Source organism: Zootoca vivipara, chromosome 6 (genome assembly GCF_963506605.1).
Source record: "Zootoca vivipara chromosome 6, rZooViv1.1, whole genome shotgun sequence".
Classification (NCBI taxonomy): domain Eukaryota; kingdom Metazoa; phylum Chordata; class Lepidosauria; order Squamata; family Lacertidae; genus Zootoca; species Zootoca vivipara.
In genome coordinates, this window is record NC_083281.1 from 12,682,890 (window position 1) to 12,705,099 (window position 22,210).

Genomic DNA, 22,210 nt, shown 5'->3' on the forward strand with positions numbered 1-22,210 from the left:
AAGAGAGGAGGCGCCCTCCGTACCGGGACTGCCTTCCAGGGACCCCGGGAATAGAAATTCACAGAAATAATTTCTGGTTTTTTCCCCCATAATATGAGAGAAGGGGGACAAGCTTTCTCCCCTCTGTCCATTCCATGCATGATTTCATCAACGTCCGTCTTCCGCGCCTTTTATCTAAACCGAAAAGTCCCCAGTGCTTTCGGAGGTGATTTCCTGAACCCTTTTTCCAACTCTGCAACATCCTTTTTGAGCCAAAGTGACCAGAACCTCACACACCATAGCTGCCAAGTCTCCCGTATTCCCCGGGAAATCCCCGTTTTTCCAGCTGTTCCTAGCTGAAAAAACGGATTTTTTTTGTTTCCCCCCGGTTTATTCTGACGCGGCGGCCATTTTGGAACTGGGCAAAGCAGCATCAAAAGTCACTTCTGAGCATGCTCCGCCCAGTTCCAAAATGGTGGCAGCGCTACTTCCGGTCTGCTACTTCCTCCCGGTCCCTTATTTCTCCGACAGCAACTTGGCAGGTATGTCACACACACACACACAAACACACACACGGCCCTCCAATTGCGGCTGCACCCGGGATCCGTGCGACGGCATCAATGGTGCATTTCCAAGCCCTTTCCAAAGATCTCCCGTCCCCCCTTTGCACCCCCCAAAGCCAGGCAGCCTGAGGCAAGGTGGCTGGTCCCATCCTGCAAGGACTCCGGGTGCAGCGAGAGGAGGAACAAACTGCTGGAAGGATTTGCACCCAGGGGGCCCAGGAGAGGGCCAATCTTGGAGTGGATCACCAGGGCCCATTCACACTCCTGGCCACATTGGGAGGACCCTGGGGTACCCTCCGCCCTCCACCGTCGCCCAGCCCAGCCCCCTATACCACGGCGGAGTCGAGCATCTTCTGCTGAAAGTCATTCCGTGCTTCATTGTACTTCTCCACGGCCCTCCGCAGGGCCTCCACCGCCTTCCGCGACTTCAGTTCAGCCTGCGGACACCATTATTATTATTATTATTATTATTATTATTATTATTATTATTAAAAATTGAACATCCCCTATCCCCCAAAGTCTCTCTTTTTTGGATTAAAAAAACTCTTTATTTATATTTAAATTAAAATACATTCAACACATGATCAAAAACACACGCATACCATACCAACACAAATATATAACTTATAATATTACAAAATCATAAAAGAAAATAATGGTAAAATAATAATACAATCATGAAGTTCTGAAGTTATAAGTAATAATAAACAAAACCATAAGAATTCTCAAAGTTATTTAAGTAGTTAAATAAAAAGAGAGAGGAGGAAAAAAAGGAAAAGGAAATAGAAAAGAGAAGAAGATAAAGAAAAGGAAAAAAGAGAAGAAAAAAAGACAGACAAACGTTCATTCACCTCATCATTCATAAATAAAATAAACCGATACCAATATCCTGTTGATTAATCAATAATCCCAATCCCGTATCTATATTCCTCCCACTAAAGACTTCCACTTAACTCTACCTCAGATTTCTTTAAATATTGTTTTATAATACTGCATTCCCATTAATATATAGCTAACTATATCCCCAAAAGTCTCAGGGTGGTTCACAGGATAAAATAACAATATAAAAATGCAAAATACACAATCAAAATAAAAAACCCAAAAAAACCATTTGCTCAAAAAAAATCGGAATTGGCTAGCGGAATGGGGGAGGGATGCTGCATTCTTTCCATGATTATCTCTGCACTTCTAATTAAATAGCTGAGATTCCTGCACAGCAGGGGGTTGGACTAGATGACCCTTAGGTCCCTTCCAACTCTATGGTTCTATGATCATTCAGCCCGGACACTGAGATCCAGCGCCGAGGGCCTTCTGGCGGTTCCCATACTGCGGGAAATGAGGTTACAGGGAACCAGGCGGAGGGCCGTCTCGGTGGTGGCGCCTGCCTTGTGGAACGCCCTCCCAGCAGATGTCAAGGCAATAAGCAACTATTTTACTTTTAGAAGACAACTGAAGGCAGCCCTGTTTAGGGAAGTTTTTAATGTTTGATGCTGTGCTGTTTTTAATATTCGGTTGGAAGTCGGCCAGATAGGCGGGGTATAAATAAATTATTATTATTATTATTATTATTATTATTAGATGATGATGATGATGATGATGATGATTCTATGGTTCTATGACTGTAACATCCTCAGACCGTGGGGCCTGGCCAGCGGCATCGTTGGAGGACCTTCCTTCTCTTCCCCACCCCATTGCAAAAAAGAATAATCCACATTTGCACCCCAAATTGGGGGGGTTCCCTCCCCACAGAGGGGCATCAGGCACCTTCATCAGGAGACTGAGCTTTTCGCCCTAGCCGTCAGCAAGAGAGATCAGCAGTTCTCCCCAAACTCCCCTTTCCTACCTGTGGACCCCCTGGAAATGGTGGTGGAGGGTGTTAGTGGATCCTCCCCAGCACCTGTTGTAGCAGTTGGCATGGTCTGTGCTGCGATTGTTAACTGTATTTTGGGTTCTTTTTTTAAAAAGTGTTTTCTATATGGGATTGTGGCCACGGCAGCTTCTAGGAGCCACAGGTGGAAGCTGAGTGCGGGGAGGGGGGGTGGGCAAGCTGGGGAAATCACCCCAAGAGGAACAGGAGCTGGCCCCCTCCCCTAAAACCCCAGATAGACAGAAAATTAGTAGAATAGTTCGACAGATGATTAAGAAAAAGAGATGACAGCTAATCAGTAAAGTAGATAATAATCAGTAAAGTAGATAATAGACAGATGATTAATAAGATCAATGACAATTAGTAAAACAGATGATTAATTAGATGAATGATAGATGGTTAGTAAAATACATAGGTGATTAATCAGTAAGAGAGACATATGATAGTAAACGAGGTAGTTAGATGAACATGATTTATTAGTAAGACAGTCTATAGCTAGACAGGCAGAAAGGCATCGATTGACACACAAAGAGAGAGGGATGGAGAGAGGAATCAGCCTCCGGACTGTAAATTGCTTTAACTGATTTTAACATATCAGTTAGAGCAGTGTTTCCCAACCTTGTGCCTCCAGATGTTTTGGGACTACAACTCCCATCATCCCTAGCTAGCAAGACCAGTGGTCAGGAATGATGGGAATTGTAGTCCGAAAACAGCTGGAGGCACAAGGTTGGGAAACACTGAGTTAGAGTGTGTATCTGAAGAAGTGTGCATGCACACAAAAGCTTATACCCAGAATAAACTTACTTAGTCTCTAAGGTGCTACTGGACAACTTTTTTATTTTCTTATTTTTTCAACTGCCTCAGACCAATACGGCTACCTACCTGATTTTAACATAATATTTTAACACTATAATCTGCCCGGGGAACTGAGTGCAAGGAAGGAGTGCCATTTCCCCCCCTTCTCCACACCCACATAGATCCCCTTCCGCAAAATCCACTCAAACGTCTCCGCTTCAGCCACCCAGAGAGCTGAGCCGAACATCCCTCACCTCTGACGACGACCTGGGTGTGCAGGCCCACTCCCCTGTTCACACACCATCTCCCCCCCCCACTTGTCCCCCCCCCCAGGGTCACCTTGTCGATCTCCTTCTGGCTGCCTCCTTCTCTCCGCAAGCGATCCAGCTCTTGGCAGCGGCTGCTGTAAGTCTCCTTGGCTTTTGGGAGGTGCTGAGCGGCTCCTTGCAGGATCTGGACCGCTTCCAGGGTCCCGGCCACCTCATCCTTGGACTGGCGATGGGATGACCAGGGTGGGGTGGGGTGGGGTACACAGAGAATACTTTTGTGGGTCTGCGGGGGGTGGGGTGGGGGTCTGTCAGGGTGATGCCCCGGGGTCCCTTTCCAATTCTTGGGGGTCTTTACCCGGGATCATATTGCACTGAACTGGTCAGGCAGGTTTACCCGCGAGACGTTAGCCGGCCCCCACATCCCCCCAACACGGCCCCCGTTACCTTCTTGTGTGCCCGCAGCTGCTCGTCCCCATAGCGCCCGATCTCCTTGATCAAATCCTGCAGCTTCTTCACCAGCTCCGCGTGGCACAGCGCCAGCTTATCCGATGAGATGCGGAAGACCTCCCAGAGCGGGGCAAAAGTCCTGGGTGGGTTTTGGGGGTGGGGTGGGGGGCGCAGGGGAGAGAAAGGAGGCCAACCGGAAATGTTAATCCACACCCCTGGATTCTGCTTCACTTGCCTTGAGAAAAAACCGCCATCCGGTTCGTTGCCCCCCCCCCCATTTCCGCAATTTTTAGCCGTTTCTGCCCCTTGCATATTTTGTTTTGCTCTGTTCCCCTGCTCCAGGAATGGAAAACATTCTGTGTAAGGAGCTATAAAATACTGCAAATCAAGAAGAAGAAGAAGAAGAAGAAGAAGAAGAAGAAGAAGAAGAAGAAGAAGAAGAAGAAGAAGAAGAAGAAGAAGAAGAAGAAGAAGAAGAAGAAGAAGAAGAAGAAGAAGAAGTTGTTTTACTGTTCTTATATTTTGTTGGAAGCTGCCCAGAATTCCCGGGGCAATTAATTAATTGATTGATTAAATTCATATGCTGCCCATCTGACTGGGTTGCCTCAGCCACTCTGGGCAGCTCCCAACAAAATATTAAGAACACAGCAAAAATTATAGTTATGTACTGCTCTTCATCCTAAAATCTCAGGGCGGTTCACAGAATAAAATACAGGGCAAAAACAAAAAAAATTGGTAATTGGAAGCAAAACAGCAAAACAATACCACCTCCCCCCGGTCAGATGGGCGGCGTACAAATAATAAAACTGTTGTTGTTGTTGTGAATGCTTTTTTTTGGGGGGGGGTCCCTCCCGACTCTGTTTTCTAGGGCTCACCCCAGCTGAGTGCTGTTTCCGGCCATCTTGGACATCTTGGCCATAGACTTGGCATAGGTCTCCTCTACAGCCGCCCTGCAGAGAAGAAAGGAGCAGAAGAGGGAAATGTAAAAATCTTGAAATTGTTGGCCGCAATTTTCTCCGTAACCACTTGACCGATCGTCCTGAAATTTTGACACAAAGATCCAGGCCACTCCCCGAGCGTTGTTGGGGACAAAAAACCCTCAAATTTTGCATCTGGGCAGGTAGAAACCTGGTTTTCCACCAAGTCAAACAGCGCCCTCAAGTGGTGTTATACCCTCCTCCCACCCCCTCCCTTCCTGTGAAATCTAAGCCACACCCACAAAACAAATGACATCATCAACCAAGCAACTGAAACCACCAAGTCGGCCATTATCACAGGCCGCAGCACGCCCTCTGTTTTATGTAGGCCCCTGACAGGCCCGGGGGGGGGGGAAATAACCCGCAGCAACGCACTTGGGGGCACGGCAAGGGGTTTTTACTTTACCATTTAGCACCACTACCCCCCCCCAAATCCACAAGACAAAAATAAATACCATCCTTCAAAACGTCATGAGATATGCCGGTCATGGAGAGGGGGGGCGGACAAACTGAATAGATCATGGATCGGGACACGTGGGGCAGTCACAGGGATCAGCCACAACAACGCGCCACACCCACAAACCCCACCTCCGCCACGAGATCCTGTAAAACAGGAGCCCTTGCAACCACCAAAACAGCCATTCCACCCCAACCCCAAAGCCTCTCCCGGCGGCTGCAGCATTAGGCAGTCGTTCATCATTTCTCCTAACACACACTTGGGGGCACAGCGAGGGGTTTTCGCTTTATAATTTAGTGGGCGTTGTGTCACATGCGAGGCTCCGGCGGCCATTTTAAGTAAGGGCAGTCGTGCCCCTTTTAACCTAGGCTTTACCGTGCTTCTCCGAAAATAAGACACTGTCTTATATTTATTTTTCCTTAACCCCCCCCCCACAGTGGCTTATTTTCAGGGGATGTCTTATTTTTTATTACGCGTCCAGCCTTGCCTCTTCCTTCGGGCCCTCCAGAAATGCACCTATCACTATGTCTTATTTTCGAGGTATGGCTTATATTGCGCAAATGCTTAGAAATCCTGCTATGGCTTATTTTTTAAAAAACAACAACCATGCACTTTCTCTCCCCAGTTTAAGTCCTCAGATATTTGCAGTGGCCACCCCGCACCCCATTTACAATCCCTTACCTTCCCCTTGCCACTTCCTGGGTTTTTTATGGAACTGAACAACTCGGGTGCTTCAGAACGCGCCTTCTGTTGCCAGGCCCTTATAGGGCCTGGGCCAGGTAGATAATGTGGCCCTGTTTTTAACCCTTTTGTTACTTTTTTCATTTTAATGATTGTAAATATGCTGACCGAGGCCCCGTTTAGATCCGGAGGCCCGCGCCAAGTGGCCCATATGACCCCCCTCCTTCTGTCTCGGCCTGTCTGTTGCTACGGGGCTGTGGGGCTTCGCTATTTGACGCCCCCCCCAGTCAGGATTTTTAAAGTAGTTCTCTGTGTCCCAGGGCACATCATCACCCCCGATCCTTAATCTAAATATATAGAAATGTTCACGATGCGTGCGCAGGGGCCAATGTATGGAGATACAGGGGGGAGGGGACAACAGAGGGCTCAGACAAAAGTAAATACTGGGAAATGGAACCCAGAAACTGACATTTCCTTCTCCAAGGGTGGGGGCCAATGTAGGAAGATACCAGGGGTAGGGGCCAACACTCCCCAGGGACAACAGAAGGCTCAGACAAAAGTGCATGCTGGGAAATAGAACCTAGAAGCTGACAGTTCCTTTTCGAAGGGTGGGGGCCAAGGTATGGAGATACAGGGGGGAGGGGCCAACACTCCCCAGGGACAACAGAGGGAAGGGTATCCTACCGAAACACAGGGATGAGCCGGGGTGGAGGGAGGAGGGGCAGGATACGTCATGGATTGGGACAGGGGGGGATCACAGGAAAGAACCACAGCAACGCGTGGCCGGGTCAGCTAGTCATTTATAAAAATTCTACCTCTTCCTCGCTTTTTCGCTGAACCAAAAAGCCCCAACCCTCCCTCCTGGAAGAATTGCTCCCACCATCCCTTGACCATTTATGGCTATTTTCATCTTGACCGCTTCCCCAAAAAGGAACAGGATCGAGTTCTTACAGGGAATCCGATTTTGCTCCTCCGGGAAAACAGAGAACGGGTGGGATTACCTGACATAGCATTGGAGAGCAAAAAATGAAGGGCCTGGTGGGATTTTTTGGCATGCAATTGAAGATGCTTGATGCTGCTTAAAAGGAGAGAGAAACACTGCACAGGCCAGATTCTGCACTCAGAAGCTACCCGCTTATAAACATAACTGGCCATTGATTTGGGTGATTCACCTGTCCAGCTGGCACCTGGGATCAAGAGAGGTGCAGCTCTGCCCCCCAGTGGCCACCGGAGGAGACGAAAAGCCACTTCCTTCCCTCCTGCAAACACACTTTTGCAGATTTAGAAACCCCATCCATTAGGAACAGAGGCTTGCCAAACACAGATTTGGGGTGCTGGTCGGTTAGAAAAAGAGCAAGACCTGAGATTTTTCTCGCTTTGCAATATTTCTCCCCCTTAAAAGAAATCGCATGGGTATGAACAAGCACCTGGCATGAATTTTGCAAAGCTTTCTTTGCTTCTGTTGATTCAGCCCAAGGAAACTTTTATAAATCCGCAACTAGGCTTGGTAAATCCAATGACACTAATATTCTTTTCTCGGGCTAATATTCTTTTCTCGGGCTTATGACGGTTTGCAGGCTGCAGGGGCACGCGAGGGGGAATTGGACAGAGCCCTGCCCCAAGCCATCAGTACCTCTCCCGCACAAAGTCCGCTAGCTCCTTCGCTGAGATCTGGCCATGCTTCATGTTGTGATAGAGGACGTCAAAGCCATGGTTCTTCTCGCCCTGCAGTGAAAAGCAAGAAGGCAAAAATGAGGTGTGGCTCCAAAATAACCAGGGCTGACCTGCCAGGAACCAACATTTCAGGAACCCAAAATACGGCGTTTGATCTGTCTCCCCCCCCCCATCCACACACACACACACACCCCGCAATGGCAACTGTAACCTTGGTTTGAGGAGCCATTTGGCACCTGGCTTATATACCTGAGTTTCTCACCCTGAAACCAGGCGGATTAAATCTGCGGCTTTTAAAACTGTGCATTGCAAAGCTATTGTTTTGTTTGTTATTCTGTGGTGCATTTTTGTAGCACACCATCCAGCAAAGGGCAGCGCAGAAACGTAATTAATAAATGCTCTGTGTTTTCCAACTCCCATCGGCACAGCCACACCCAGAGGGGCGCATCCCTGCACCCGATGCTCAGGAAATGCCAACAAGAGGTTTTTGTCCTTTCTTGGGTAAGAAGCCTCTGCACGGACAGCTGCCCCATTGCCATCCAATGATGTCTGCATGCACATTTTGAAACAGGATAGGGCCCTTTTTTATCGTGAAGTCATGTGGTGAGATGGGGTTGAGCCCAGTCCATACCTGCCAAGTTCCTCTCTGGAAAAAAAAGGGACGGGACCGGAAGTAGCATACCGGAAGTAGCGCGGCGGCCATTTTGGAACTGGGCGGAGCATGCTCAGAAGTGACTTTTGATGCTGCTGTGCCCAGTTCCAAAATGGCCACCGCACCAGAAGTCGCGCTGCAGCCATTTTGGAACTGGGCAGAGCAGCATCAAAAGTCGCTTCTGAGCATGCTCCGCCCAGTTCCAAAATGGCCGCCGCGCCAGAATAAACCGGGGAAAAACAAAAGAAATCCGTTTTTTCGGCTGGGGGCAGCCGGAAAAACGGGGGTTTCCCGGGGGAAACGGGAGACTTGGCAGCTATGGCCCAGTCTTGAGTTGGCTTGTGAGGGAGCAGCAGCCAAAAAAAGCTCATGTCATTTATTAAATCTGTGTGCCACCCTTCATGGGAAGAGCTCAGGGAGGTGCATATTCTAGGCTGCATCCGCAGAAGGATAACGTCCAGGTCAGGGATGTTAACCAGCTGGAATGTGTGCAGAGCTGAGATATCTGCATGCCAAGGGGTTGGACTGGATGACCCTCAGGGTCCCCCACAACTCTATGACTCTATGATATACAGGTGAAACTCGGAAAATTAGAACATTGTCAAAAAGTGCATTTATTTCAGTAACGCAATTTAAAAGGTGAAACCAACATATGAGATGGATGCATGACATGCAAAGCAAGATATGTCAAGCCTTTATTTGTTGTAATTGTAATTATTTGTCATTAGGCGGGTCAATTATAAATGGAATGTAATTACAGTACAGTGGTACCTCGGTTTACAAACACAATTGGTTCCAGAAGTCTGTACTTAACCTGAAGCGTACTTAACCTGAAGCGAACTTTCCCACTGAAAGTAATGGAAAGTGGATTAATCCGTTCCAGACGGTCCGTGGAGTACTTAAACTGAAAGTACTCAAACCGAGGCGTACTTAAACCGAAGTATAACGGTCATGAAATGTAATAGCAATGTTTTGTTGTTGTTGTTTAGTCGTGTCCGACTCTTCGTGACCCCATGGACCATAGCACGCCAGGCACTCCTGTCTTCCACTGCCTCCCGCAGTTGGTCAGACTCATGTTTGTAGCTTCAAGAACACTGTCCAGCCATCTCCTCCTCTGTCGTCCCCTTCTCCTTGTGCCCTCAATCTTTCCCAACATCAGGGTCTTTTCCAGGGAGTCTTCTCTTCTCATGAGGTGGCCAAAGTATTGGAGTCTCAGCTTTAGGATCTGTCCTTCCACTGAGCACTCAGGGCTGATTTCCTTAAGAATGGAGAGGTCTGATCTTCTTGCAGTTCATGGGACTCTCAAGAGTCTCCTCCAGCACCATAATTCAAAAGCATCCATTCTTCGGCGATCAGCCTTCTTTATGGTCCAGCTCTCACTTCCATACATCACTACTGGGAAAAGTAGATGGACCTTTGTCGGCAAGGTGATGTCTCTGCTTTTTAAGATGATGTCTAGGTTTGTCATTGCTTTTCTCCCAAGAAGCAGTTGTCTTTTAATTTCGTGACTGCTGTCACCATCTGTAGTGATCAAGGAGCCCAAGAAAGTAAAATCTCTCACTGCCTCCATTTCTTCCCCTTCTATTTGCCAGGAGGTGATGGGACCAGTGGCCATGATGTTAGTTTTTTTGATGTTGAGCTTCAGACCATATTTTGCACTCTCCTCTTTAAGCCTCATTAAAAGGTTCTTTAATTCCTCCTCACTTTCTGCCATCAAGGTTGTGTCATCTGCATATCTAAGGTTGTTGATATTTCGCAATCTTAATTCTGACTTGGGATTCATCTAGTCCAGCCTTTCGCATGATGAATTCTGCATATAAGTTAAATAAGCAGGGAGACAATATACAACCTTGTCGTACTCCTTTCCCAATTTTGAACCAATCAGTTGTTCCATATCCATTTCTTACTGTAGCTTCTTGTCCCACATAGAGATTTCTCAGGAGACAGATGAGGTGATCAGGCACTCCCATTTCTTTAAGAACTTGCCATAGTTTGCTGTGGTCGACACAGTCAAAGGCTTTTGCATAGTTGATGAAGCAGAAGTAGATGTCTTTCTGGAACTCTCTAGCTTTCTCCATAATCCAGCACAATGTTTATTTTTGTATTATTGTAACTATTTGTTTTATTACTGTGGAATTTCCAAAATAAAGCACTTGTAAAAATTAAAAGGGGGAAAAAAGGTGCGTTCCTGAAATAAATGCAATTTTCGACGATATTCTAATTTTCCGAGTTTCATCTGTACATATAGGGAGAGAGAGAGCTCCCCCAAATCTACCCTCCCTCTCCTTTTAATGCCTAGCTGCCCAACCGGCCTTCTCTCCCCACCCCTCCCCCCCACCCCGGCTCTGTGCGTGGAGCCTGGGTCTCTGGGGGTGGGCTTCCGCTCCCCCCCACCCGTCCCTCGCCAATCACAACCCTTCCCCACCCACCCCCTTGCAGAGCAAATCTCCCTCCTTTGCATTCCTCCTGGGGAGATGGCAAGGTGTGCGTGTCCGCAGTCGCTAGGCAACCCGCCTCCCTGCAGAGGCGGCTTTGGCGTTGATGGCTGAGTGACAAAACAGGTCCTATGCATTCTCTTTCTGCCTCCTTCCATGCCTTTCTGAGCTCTGCAAGGTGGTTGCAAGGCCACGCCCTGCGGCAGGGAGTTCTGGAGGGCACAGAAAGAGAGAAGGCAGGGCGGAAGCCTTCCCAGGATCATGCGAGCGGGACCACTGCTCCGTCGCAACGTGGTGCTGTCGGCGCTGAGCGGTTTAGGCTCAGGGGGACAGCCCCAGCGGCCTTTCCCCTTTAAAAATAAAGCAAGAGCCTAGTCCTCATGGCTTAAAGAGAAGAATCAGAACCTGCCTCGGACTCAGCCAGACCTCTGGGTCTGTTCAGCACAGCAAAGCGGACCTTGACCACCAACAGCAGGTTGTCAGCGTCAGTCATGGATGATTTACTTGAGATACCAGGGGGTTGGACTAGATAGCCCTTGGGGGTCCCTCCCAACTATATCATTCTATGACCCACAGTGGAGATACTGTTGGGGATCGAACCAGGGACCTTCTGCACTCAAAGCAGCTGAGCTGCAATCCATCCCCTTAAAAAACAGAGCGAGTCTCCAGGGCAGAGAAGAGACTGGTTGAAACAGGGAAAGTTTATAGTCCTCATGAATCTGAACAAAGGACTGCAGAGCTGCTGCCGGTCAGTGTAGTCACTACTGGCCTTCCTATTTGAAATCTGCACTTTTATTCAGGCACCCTGGTCTTCCTTTTTAAGGGGAGGGGTGCGACTCAGTGGTTTTGCATAGACGTTGCTGAGCCGGGCAGCTTAGATAACCCAAGCTTTGCTTTCGTTTTGTTCAAATTAAGTGAGGCAGTGTTGCGTAGTGGTTAGAGTGCCGGACTATCACCTGGGAGAGGCCAGAGCTCAAATTACCCCCGCCTGGCTGCAAAGCCTCTCCCAGCCTCTCCTACCTCGCAGGGTCGTCGTGGGGCTCCACAGAGACCTACGAGAAGCCAGGGTTTGGCTTGCTGGGGGAGGGGGGCTGCCCCTGCACCTCTCAGCCTGACCCACCTTGTGGGGTTAGGATCACCGAATCATAGCATCGTGGGGTGGGAAGGGACCCCAGGGATCATCTAGCCCACCCCCTGCCATGTTCTGAGGAATGAATGAGGGAGAGGGGGCCACTTCTGCCCCCTGGGGCTCATTGGGGAGGAGAAAAAGGGGGAAAAGAAAGGCTAGTTTTTAGAAATCCCCTTGAGGCGCAGAAGGAGAGATTTGCTGCCTGTTCCTCCAGCTGTTTTGGAATCTCTCAGCTGCATCTGCGGACAATGGGGCCTGCCACCCTCCCCCCCCCAGGGTGGCATCACCCTGACACCCGCTCTGTTTACTTGCGGCTGGCACTGGGTGTCCCCGGGAGTCACAGAGAGGAGTTGTTGTTTTGTTTTGTTTTGTTTTGCTCACGTTGCTTGGAGGGCCTTTGACCCGTAACACGCCTGAACTCAAACCCAGAGCTTTCGAGTCGGCACGTGGCTTTACTCTGGACGCAGATCCTGCTAAGCAGCAAACAGAGCACCCCCTAGCCCAGTATCCTGCTGCCAATAGGGGACAGGCGCAGGGGAGCTTTCGAGCGGAACAGAAGCTGGGTTTTTTTACTTACTTTTATCTTGTATTTTATTCTATGAACTGCCCCGAGATCTTAGGATGAAGAGCAGCATAGGAAATGAATTAAATAAAATTCAAAAATAAAAGAACCTCCTTCCTTTTCCTGATGCTTAGTCAAAATCTCCTTTCTTGTAAGTTGAAGCCATGGGTTCCAATCCTACCCTCCAGAGCAGGAAGAAGAAGAGAAGAAGAAGAAGAAGAAGAAGAAGAAGAAGAAGAAGAAGAAGAAGAAGAAGAAGAAGAAGAAGGGGAGTAGTAGTAGTAGTTTGGATTTGATATCCCGCTTTATCACTACCTGAAGGAGTCTCAAAGTGGCTCACAATCTCCTTTCCCTTCCTCCCCACAACAAACACTCTGTGAGGTGAGTGGGGCTGAGAGACTTCAGAGAAGTGTGACTAGCCCAAGGTCACCCAGCAGCTGCGTGTGGAGGAGCGGAGACGCGAACCCAGTTCCCCAGATTACGAGCCTACCGCTCTTAACCACTACACCACACTGGCTTGCTCCCTCTTCCATGTGGCAGCCCTTCAGATATTCGAAGATGGCTCTCTCAGCTGCCTCTTTTCCAGGCTAAACATCCCCAGCTCCTTCAACCGTTCCTCATCAGGCTTGGTTTCCAGACCCTGGATCATCTTCCACGGCTGCTGTTGCTGCTCCTGTGAGTTTGGGAAGACCGCTCCCTCCTCCAGCCAACTCCATCAGGCCCAAGGGGCAGGGCCCACGCTCACACATACTCTGAGCAGCTCTCTGCAGCAAGTGGCAAAAATGGTTTAAAATGTTTTAAGTGTTCTTGATCTGCTGCGCCTCGAATGGTGGTTGGTTTTGGGTTTTTTAAAAAAATATTATATTATCTTATTATTTTATTTCTGTTTGGGGTGGGACAAATGTTTAGTCGGGGCGGGGAGTAGTTTAATTTTAGCATAATTGTTTCTTGCTTTCTTTTTACTTTCATTGTTTTGTTACGTTATTGTATAGTTTGTATTTTGCTTTTTAAGGGGAAAGAGTCAGGGCTGCCTGGGAGTGGGTCCCAGCCAACAGAATGGCTGGGACGGGTTCCCGGGGGGGGGTGTGTGTATTGGGACACCCGATCTCAGTGATCACGGGCAGGAGGAGGAGTTACGCTAAGACCAGACCACGTCATGACCAAGGAGGCAGTCTTAGTCGTTGTTTGAGAACTATCCCTGCCTCCGGGTCTTGTCTTGACCGGATGGATACTGGAATCAACAAGGGAAATCCACATGACCTGAAGGTGTTGCTGTGCAATGCCAGGTCAATGATTCATAAGACCACTGCCATCCACGACTTGATCGTGGATGGAGGACTTGACCTGGCATGTGTAACAGAGACTTGGTTGGAAGAAGCAGATGGGCCTGTCCTTGCTGCTGCTTGTCCACCGGGTTTCTCTTACGCACAGCAACCCAGGCCTTGTGAGCGGGGAGGGGGGGCTGCAGTGATTTTTAGGAAGTCATTAGTTTGCACCAGGCGTCCTATTGGGAAGACCCAGTTCTCTCAGTGCATGTTGGGCAATAGGGGCAGTACAGGATTCCTTTTGGTGTACCGACCTCCCCGCTGCACCAAGGATTCCCTGCCTGAGCTGCTTCAGGTCATGGCGGATGTTCTCCTGGAGACACCTAGTTTGGTTGTCTTGGGGAATTTTAACATCCACGCTGACACAAATTTACAAGGGGCCGCTCGGGACTTCATGGAAAGCATGGCCGCCATGGGGCTGTCCCTGAATAAGTTTGGCCCAACTCATAGCCACGGACATGCCTTAGACCTGGTGTTTACCTCTACGGATGTTGGTGATCTGACACTAAGTAAAAGTGAAACAAAATAAGTGCCATGGTCAGATCACTTCCTGGTGCAACTTGACTTCCCCGCGACTCTTCCCCTCTGCAGGGAGGTGGGACCGATTCGGATGGTCCGCCCCTGCCACTTAATGGATCTAATTGGCTTCCAGAGAGTGGTAGGGGATGTTTTATCCCATGTTGATGGCCTTTCAGCCGATTCCCTGGTGGCCCGCTGGAATGCGGAGTTAACCAGGACTATCGACTGTCTGATTCCAAAGCACCCTCTCAGATTGCATGGAGCCCGGACAGCCCCGTGGTTTTCCACGGATCTGAGGGCAATGAAACAACCACTGAGACGGCTAGAGCGCCGGTGGCGGAAAACTCATTCTGAATCAGACCGGACACAGGCTAGAGCTCAACGTCAAGCCTACCAAGTGGCAATGGCGACGGCGAAGAGGACCCTCTTCACCACCTCTATTGCATCTGCAGAAAACAGCAGCAGGAGACTCTTTCAGGTGGTTCGCAATCTATCGGAACCACCTTCGTCACCAGTGCCTGGTAGGGACCCTAAGATCTCCTGCAATGCTTTTGCAAGTTTTTTGCAGATAAAGTCGCTCAGATTCGGAAGGAGGTAGACTCCACCGTGGGAGCAGGGCCGGGGCAGAAGAGTACTAGAGTCCTGTCTAGTCATGTTACATGGGATCAATTCCAATCTGTTACCTCCGAGGATGTGGACAGGCTGCTTGGACGAGTGAAACCGACCATCTGTCTCCTTGACCCTTGCCCATCCTGGCTTATAAAAGCTAGCCGGGAAGGGATGGGCGATGGGCTCCGCGGGGTGGTGAATGCTTCTCTCTATGAGGGAGCCTTCCCACACCCGCTGAAAGAGGCGGTCATTAAACCGCTTCTTAAACAAACATCTTTAGACCCGGCCAATATGGCCAACTATTGCCCAGGCTCAAATCTTCCATTTTTGGGCAAGGTGATCGAGTGGGTGGTTGCTGAACAACTCCAAGCATGCCTGGAGGATGCGGACCATTTGAATCCCTTCCAATTGGGATTCAGGCCTCATCATGGAACTGAAACTGCCTTGGTCGCACTGGTCAATGATCTCTGGCAGGCTAGGGACAAAGGTGAGAGCTGTTTCCTTGTTCTGCTGGCTCTCTCAGCAGCTTTTGACACCATCGACCATAACATCCTTCTGGACCAGGGGTTCCCAACAAAATTTTCTCGAGGACCCCTCATCGAGCCACTATTGTGACAAGGACCCCCATTAATTCCTAATCCTAAAATTAAAAAGTGAGAGCCAAATTAAGAGTCTTTTTATATTTTATATTTATACGTTTTTTACACTTCTTCCTCTTCATCTGTAGACCTTTGTCGTTTTAACGAACCACTTTTTAAACAACGGTCCATTTTTAACTACGCGAACTGTAGCTTCCGCGAAAAACAACGCTTTGTTTACAAACACTACTGTTTTGCAAAGAGGCAGCGCGCGCCAGGGAGGAGGGAGGGAAATGGAGAAGACAGGGTACCTGCGCAGTAGCGCACAAATGAAGCCGATGCGCGCAAAGCATCTTGGGTAGGTGAGCGTTAGTAGAATGCGCGCACTGCCTCTTTGCAAAACAGTAGTGTTTGTAAAGTGCCACCTAACGGCATACAGCAGAACTTCTAGTTTTCTAGTTTTGCGCTAGACTCTGCTCATGCAGGAAGCGGCCAAAACAAAAAATCTGTTATCATACGAAATATATTTAATATATTTTTTATTCTAATAGCATCTTGCGGACCCCTCTGGCATAGCTCGCGGACCCCTGGGGGTCCCCGGACCACCTGTTGGGAACCACTGTTCTGGACCATCTAGAGGGGTTGGGAGCCGGGGGCACTGTCATACAGTGGTTCCGGCTCCTTCCTCCTGGGCCGGGTCCAAAAAGTGGTGGTGGGGGATGAGTGTTCAGACCCCTGGGCTGTCACTTGTGGGGTGCCTCAGGGTTCCGTCCTCTCCCCCATGCTTTTTAATATCTATATGAAGCCACTGGGAGAGATCATCAGGGGGTTTGGGCTGGGTGTTCATCAGTATGCGGACGATACCCATTTCTATCTCTCTCTCAAATCAGAACCAGTGAAGGCAGTGAAGGTCGTGTGTCTGGAGGCGGTTGGAGGATGGATGGCGGCTAACAGATTGAGGTTGAATCCTGACAAGACAGAAGTACTGTTTTGGGGGGACAGGGTGGGCGGGCAGGGGGGGGTTCCCTGGTCCGGAATGGGATAACTGTGCCCCTGAAGGACCAGGTGTGCAGCCTGGAAGTCAATTTGGACTCACAGCTTTCCATGGAGGCTCAGGTCAATTCTGTGTCCAGGGCAGCTGTTTACCAGCTTCATCTGGTATGCAGGCTGAGACCCTATCTGCCTGCAGACTGTCTTGCCAGTGGTGCATGCTCTGGTTATCTCCCGCTTGGACTACTGCAATGCACTCTACGTGGGGCTACCTTTGAAGGTGACCCGGAAACTGCAATTAATCCAGAATGCGGCAGCTAGACTGGTGACTGGGAGCAGCCGCCAGGACCACATAACACTGGTCCTGAGAGATCTACATTGGCTCCCAGTACGTTTCCGAGCATAATTCAAAGTGTTTGGTGCTGACCTTTAAAGCCCTAAACGGCCTCGGTCCTGTATACCTGAAGGAGCGTCTCCACCCCCATCATTCTGCTCGGACACTGAGGTCCAGCGGCGAGGGCCTTCTGGCGGTTCCCTCACTGCGAGAAGTGAGGTTATAGGTAACCAGGCAGAGGGCCTTCTCGGTAGTGGCACCTGCCCTGTGGAATGCCCTTCCAACAGATGTCAAGGAAATAAGCAGCTATCCGATTTTTAAAAGACATCTGAAGGCAGCCCTGTTTAGGGGAGTTTTTAATATTTAATGCTGTATTGCTTTTAACACTCAATTGGGAGCCGCCCAGAGTAGCTGGGGAAACCCAGCCAGATGGGCTGGGTATAAATATATTATTATTATTATTATTATTATTATTATTATTATTATTATTATTATTATTGCACCTAGACATCATTGGATGGCAATGGGGCCAGTCTCTGTGCCATGGCAGCTTTCCCTCAGTGGCAAACAGGATGTCAGAGCTGTCTCCTCCTCCCGTTCTCATTCACCAATCTAAGGTAGACTGGCTCTGTCCATGGAGGCTCCATTTAAGAAACGTAAGGAGAGGCTCCCCAGGAGCAGGACACAGCGTTCCCCCCACAAGTGCCACCCCTCCCCAAACACCCCACACACCCAGGGGTTGTATATGACAATTCCCCCTGAGAAAATATCCCCAGATGCAGAAGTGTGCCTCGACCTCCCTGGACGCAAAAAGCCTGTAGCGTTATTCCCTCTGCTCTACGCCGTGACTCAGATGCATGTTGCTCATTTTCTTCATTTTTGCAGCTCGCTATTTCGCTGTGCTGCTATGACCGGCTCATTCGCCTCCCTTTGGTTGCCCCAGTGTGCAAATAAAAAAATCTGAATTATTTGCACGACGCATTTATCCTGGGAAGGCGTCAATAATTGCAGAGAGAGACGGAAAGAGAAACCGCCTGGGGAAAAGGCACCGGTGTAAACAGATCAGGAGAGAGTTGGCAAAATGAGTTTTCCATGCACATCAGGGAGATTTTCTTACCCAGAAATGCTCCGCGAAATAAGACATGCTGCCAGCCCGGGATGGAAGCCCCCTTCGCCTCAGCTTTTGTAAACCTAGAATGCAAAAGAGATTGGAGGTAACCAGGAAAAATGACACACACAGAGAGAGCACTGGGATGAAGTGGAGATGATGGGAATCGTGGTCCAAAACAACCTCAGGTTGACGAAGGCTGGAATTGGGAGGAAGGCGTGCGAGGAAGGCTCGGGGCATGACAACCCCACCGGCAGCTGCCTCTGCCTTCCCCAGCTCCGCCTCGCTTTGAGCGCCAGAGACAAGCCCCTAGTCCTCGGCAAGGTCTGGGCCTGGAGGCTCCACAAGAAGCTAAGGAGAGCCTGACGGATGTATCAGACCCTTCAAGCTCAGCGTCCTGACCTCGCAGCGGCCAAATACCCCAAGGAACCTGGGGATCCAGATAGACTGCCTCTGGGCCTGGAGCCCCACAAGGAACGAGGCTGCTGAATCAGGTCACTTAGCCCAGCATCCTGTCCTCACTGTGGCCATCCAGGTGCTGCAAAGGGAAACTGAGCAAGCAGGATTCGAACGCAAGAGCATCTCTCCCTTCCTGGGGTTTCCAGCAAGGAAGAAACAGTGGAGGCAGAACAGAACTATTGTGGCTAACAGCCATCAATGGCCTTCTCTGGCTCCATGGATTTGTCCCATCGAATCGTAGAGTTGGAAGGGACTCTGAGGGTCATCCAGCCCAACCCTCTGGAGTGCAGGAATATGCAGCTGTCCCTTACAGGAAACGAACCTGCAACCTTGGGATTATTAACGCCACCCTATCCTCTTTTATCAGGGAGCGTGCAGAGATCTCTCGTGCAAGCTGGGCGGAAGTTCCCTCAGCAAGAGGGCAGGGGGGGGAACATTGCTCCACATTCTCTGCATGCTCAGGCGGGTTGGGCTAGATGACCCTTGGGGCCCCTTCCAACTCTATGATTCTATATTACACTACATTACATTGTATTAATTTCTATTCCGCCCTTTCCCCCAGGCTGGTTCTCAGGGCGGCTTATGACAAATTAAATCAAACATGAATAAGACGGGGGAAAAAACAACCCATGAAAGATCACCATTTAAAAGTAATGTTCTGTTCCATTATTGTTCGCAGTTTGTGATCTATGCAAATGAAAAGCAGCTTGGGAAAATGAAATGAAATGAAATGTGAGAGAATCAAAACAATACTGAACCCCCCCCCCCACAAATCTTTTAAAATCCAGATATTAAAAATGCCACAGCCCTACGAAAAGCCCTTTCCTTAACTGACCTATTGATGGCGTTTCTCCGAGGGGGGGGTTTCCTCCTCCCCCCTCTCCTCATTGGACCCCTACAACAACAACCCAGCGGGGTGAGCAGGGCGGATTCGAACCCTGGTCTCTCCCAGGTCTGACACCCCGAACTGTGACACCCGGGCTGGCTCTCTCGGGAACCCTGGGCTTCCTTACCCACCTTTGGAGAGACAGCACAACTTCTCCTCCCCTCCCTGAAATGCAGACATCCTGCAAAGGCAGTTTCACCCTCCACCGCCGGAGGGAAACAGAAAATAAAGCACAGGAAACGGAAGAATTGCAAGAGAAAATGGCCGTGTTTGTTGTTGCCCTTTAGCAAACTGAGGTTTGAACCTGGGTGCCGGAACCTGAACCCAGTACCCACCCTAGATTTTAAACAGCTGACATTTGCAAACCAGACCACGTGTCACCCCTCCTCTCATGCTAAAAGAGAGAGGACCCAGGCATCCCGCTCTAACCACTCATCTCCCCTCCCCAGTACTGCCAACCTCCATGAGGACCGGTCTCCCGCAAAGTCGGCCCAGGAGTGTGCATTTTGCACAGAAAATCGTCCTGCCACTCACCCTTTGTCGGAGGGAAGTATGGACTCTCCAAAGGCTCATATTCTCAGTTCCTGCACACCAAGGATCTCGCGGGAAAGCACCCTGGGGTGGGGAACACAAGCAAATAAAGGGAGAGCGGAGAGCAGGTGATTTGAACCTAGTTTCAGTTCTGTTTCTGTAATTCTGCAACACCGAAAGCAGAGCAACAGAAAAATCCCTGTGGCGGTTCCAATCTGCCGCCACGCTCCACAACCTCCCTTGCAAATGCAGCTAATTTGTGTGTTTTAACGGCTTCTTGCTAATTACCTTTTTTGCAACAGTGACAAATATCAGCCGCCAGACCCTCAGATAAGCTGGAAAGGGAACTCCCCGGAGGGTGTCCAGAGATTAAATTTAAAAAATGAATAAATGCACATCCTGCAACTGGGTTTCTTTTTTGTTTATGGCATGGGTTAGGGCAATTTAATTTTGGAATTGAAGGATGGTAGAGTTAGAAGGTATCCCCAGGGGTCATCCAGTCCAACCCGCTGCAATGCAGGAATCGCAGCTGAAGAACCCCTGGCAGATGGCCTCCCCCAACCTCTGCTTGAAAACCTCCAAGAAAAGAGAGCCCACTACCTTCTGAAAAAATCCGCCCAACAGATTTTTCTGCCAGGAAGTTCTTCCAAAGCACTGGAAGGGACACCCAAGGGCCATCTAGCCCAACCCTCTCCAAGGCAGGAGTCTGACTGCTGGGATCAGGTCAAAGGGGGACTATCTAGTCCAGTGGCCAAATCCCCTCGGCTGTGCCCCCTTTGGCTCTGATCCCTCTACAGGTGAAACTCGGAAAATTAGAATATCGTCGAAAAGTGCATTTGCTTCAGTAATGCAACTTGTTATTTTTTTTTTATTTTAATTTTTACAAATGCTTTCTTTTGGAAATTCGACAGTAATAAAACAAATAGTTACAATAATAGAAAAATGAACAAAAATAAACATCGCTCTTACATTTCATTAATTACACTCCATTTATAAACTGACCTGCCTAACGACAAATAATTACAATTACAACAAATAAAGACTTGACATATCTTGCTTTGCATGTCATGCATCTATTCAGGCATCCCCAAACTGCGGCCCTCCAGATGTTTTGGCCTGCAACTCCCATGAACCCTAGCTAACAGGACCAGTGGTCAGGGAATATGGGAATTGTAGTCCAAAATATCTGGAGGGCCGCAGTTTGGGGATGCATATATTGGTTTCACCTTTTAAGTTGCATTACTGGAAAAAATGCACTTTTCGACGATATTCTAATTTGCCAAGTTTCACCTGCATCTGGCACTTCTCATGGATCTTCCAGGTTCACAGGCAGTCTATCTGGATTCCTAGGTTCTTAGCGGCATTTGAGCAGGAGGCTGGGCTAGGTGGGCCCCCTTCGAGTCCGATCCAGCAGGCTCTTTCTTATGTGACCCCAGGCCGGTCGCAGAGGTCGCCGCACAAGGAGAAGGAATCGCCCCGGGTGACTCACTTGGCCTTATTGAAATGCCCAAGCGGGTGCCAAACAGGAAGGAGGAAGGAAGGAGGGGTGTTTGTCAATGCCATTTGCTGGAAACCGCAGGAGGGGAGAGCGGCTCTCATGCTCGGATCCGGCATGTGGGTTTCATAGAATCATAGCTGGAAGGGACCCAAGGGCCACCTAGTCCAGGCATCCCCAAACTGCGGCCCTCCAGATGTTTTGGCCTACAACTCCCATGATCCCTAGCTATCAGGACCAGCGGTCGGGGAAGATGGGAATTGTAGTCCAAAACATCTGGAGGGCCGAAGTTTGGGGGTGCCTGATCTAGTCCAACCCCCTGCAAAGGGGCCCCTGGTCGGCCGCTGTGAATCATAGAATCATAGAGTTGGAAGAGACCACAAGGGCCATCCAGTCCAACCCCCTGCCGAGCAGGAAACACCATCAAAGCATTCTTGACATATGCCTGTCAAGCCTCTGCTTAAAGACCTCCAAAGAAGGAGACTCCACCACACTCCTTGGTAGCAAATTCCACTGCCGAACAGCTCTTACTGTCAGGAAGTTCTTCCTAATGTTTAGGTGGAATCTTCTTTCTTGAAGTTTGAATCCATTGCTCCGTGTCCGCTTCTCTGGAGCAGCAGAAAACAACCTTTCTTCCTCCTCTATATGACATCCTTTTATATATTTGAACATGGCTATCATATCACCCCTTAACCTTCTCTTCTCCAGGCTAAACATACCCAGCTCCCTAAGCCGTTCCTCATAAGGCATCGTTTTCAGGCCTTTGACCATTTTGGTTGACCATTTTGGTTGCCCAGTGAGAAGTGGGTGCTGGGCTGGACCCAACTGGGTCTGATCCACCAGTCCAGCTCTTATTATGTCCTCATGGAACCTCCAGGCCTAGAGACAG

At 49.3% G+C, this 22,210-nt stretch overlaps 1 protein-coding gene across 4 annotated transcripts in view; it reads right to left on the reverse strand.

Annotated features, from left to right (window-relative positions):
- FCHO1 (FCH and mu domain containing endocytic adaptor 1) overlaps positions 1-22,210 on the reverse strand; it is a 50,404-nt gene that overhangs the window by 25,386 nt on the left and 2,808 nt on the right. For 3 of the 4 annotated variants that reach the window (XM_035119339.2, XM_035119338.2, XM_035119332.2), the window contains exons 2-8: positions 19,830-19,910; positions 17,960-18,033; positions 7,669-7,760; positions 4,796-4,870; positions 3,918-4,059; positions 3,544-3,696; positions 875-979 (exon numbers count right to left, since the gene is read on the reverse strand). In XM_035119339.2, coding sequence (XP_034975230.1) covers positions 875-979; positions 3,544-3,696; positions 3,918-4,059; positions 4,796-4,870; positions 7,669-7,760; positions 17,960-17,986 — 594 coding nt within the window. In that variant the 5' untranslated portion in view covers positions 17,987-18,033; positions 19,830-19,910. Of the gene's footprint in view, positions 1-874; positions 980-3,543; positions 3,697-3,917; positions 4,060-4,795; positions 4,871-7,668; positions 7,761-17,959; positions 18,034-19,829; positions 19,911-20,114; positions 21,814-22,210 lie in introns of those variants that run through there. The other variant, XM_035119333.2, reaches the window with a different exon arrangement.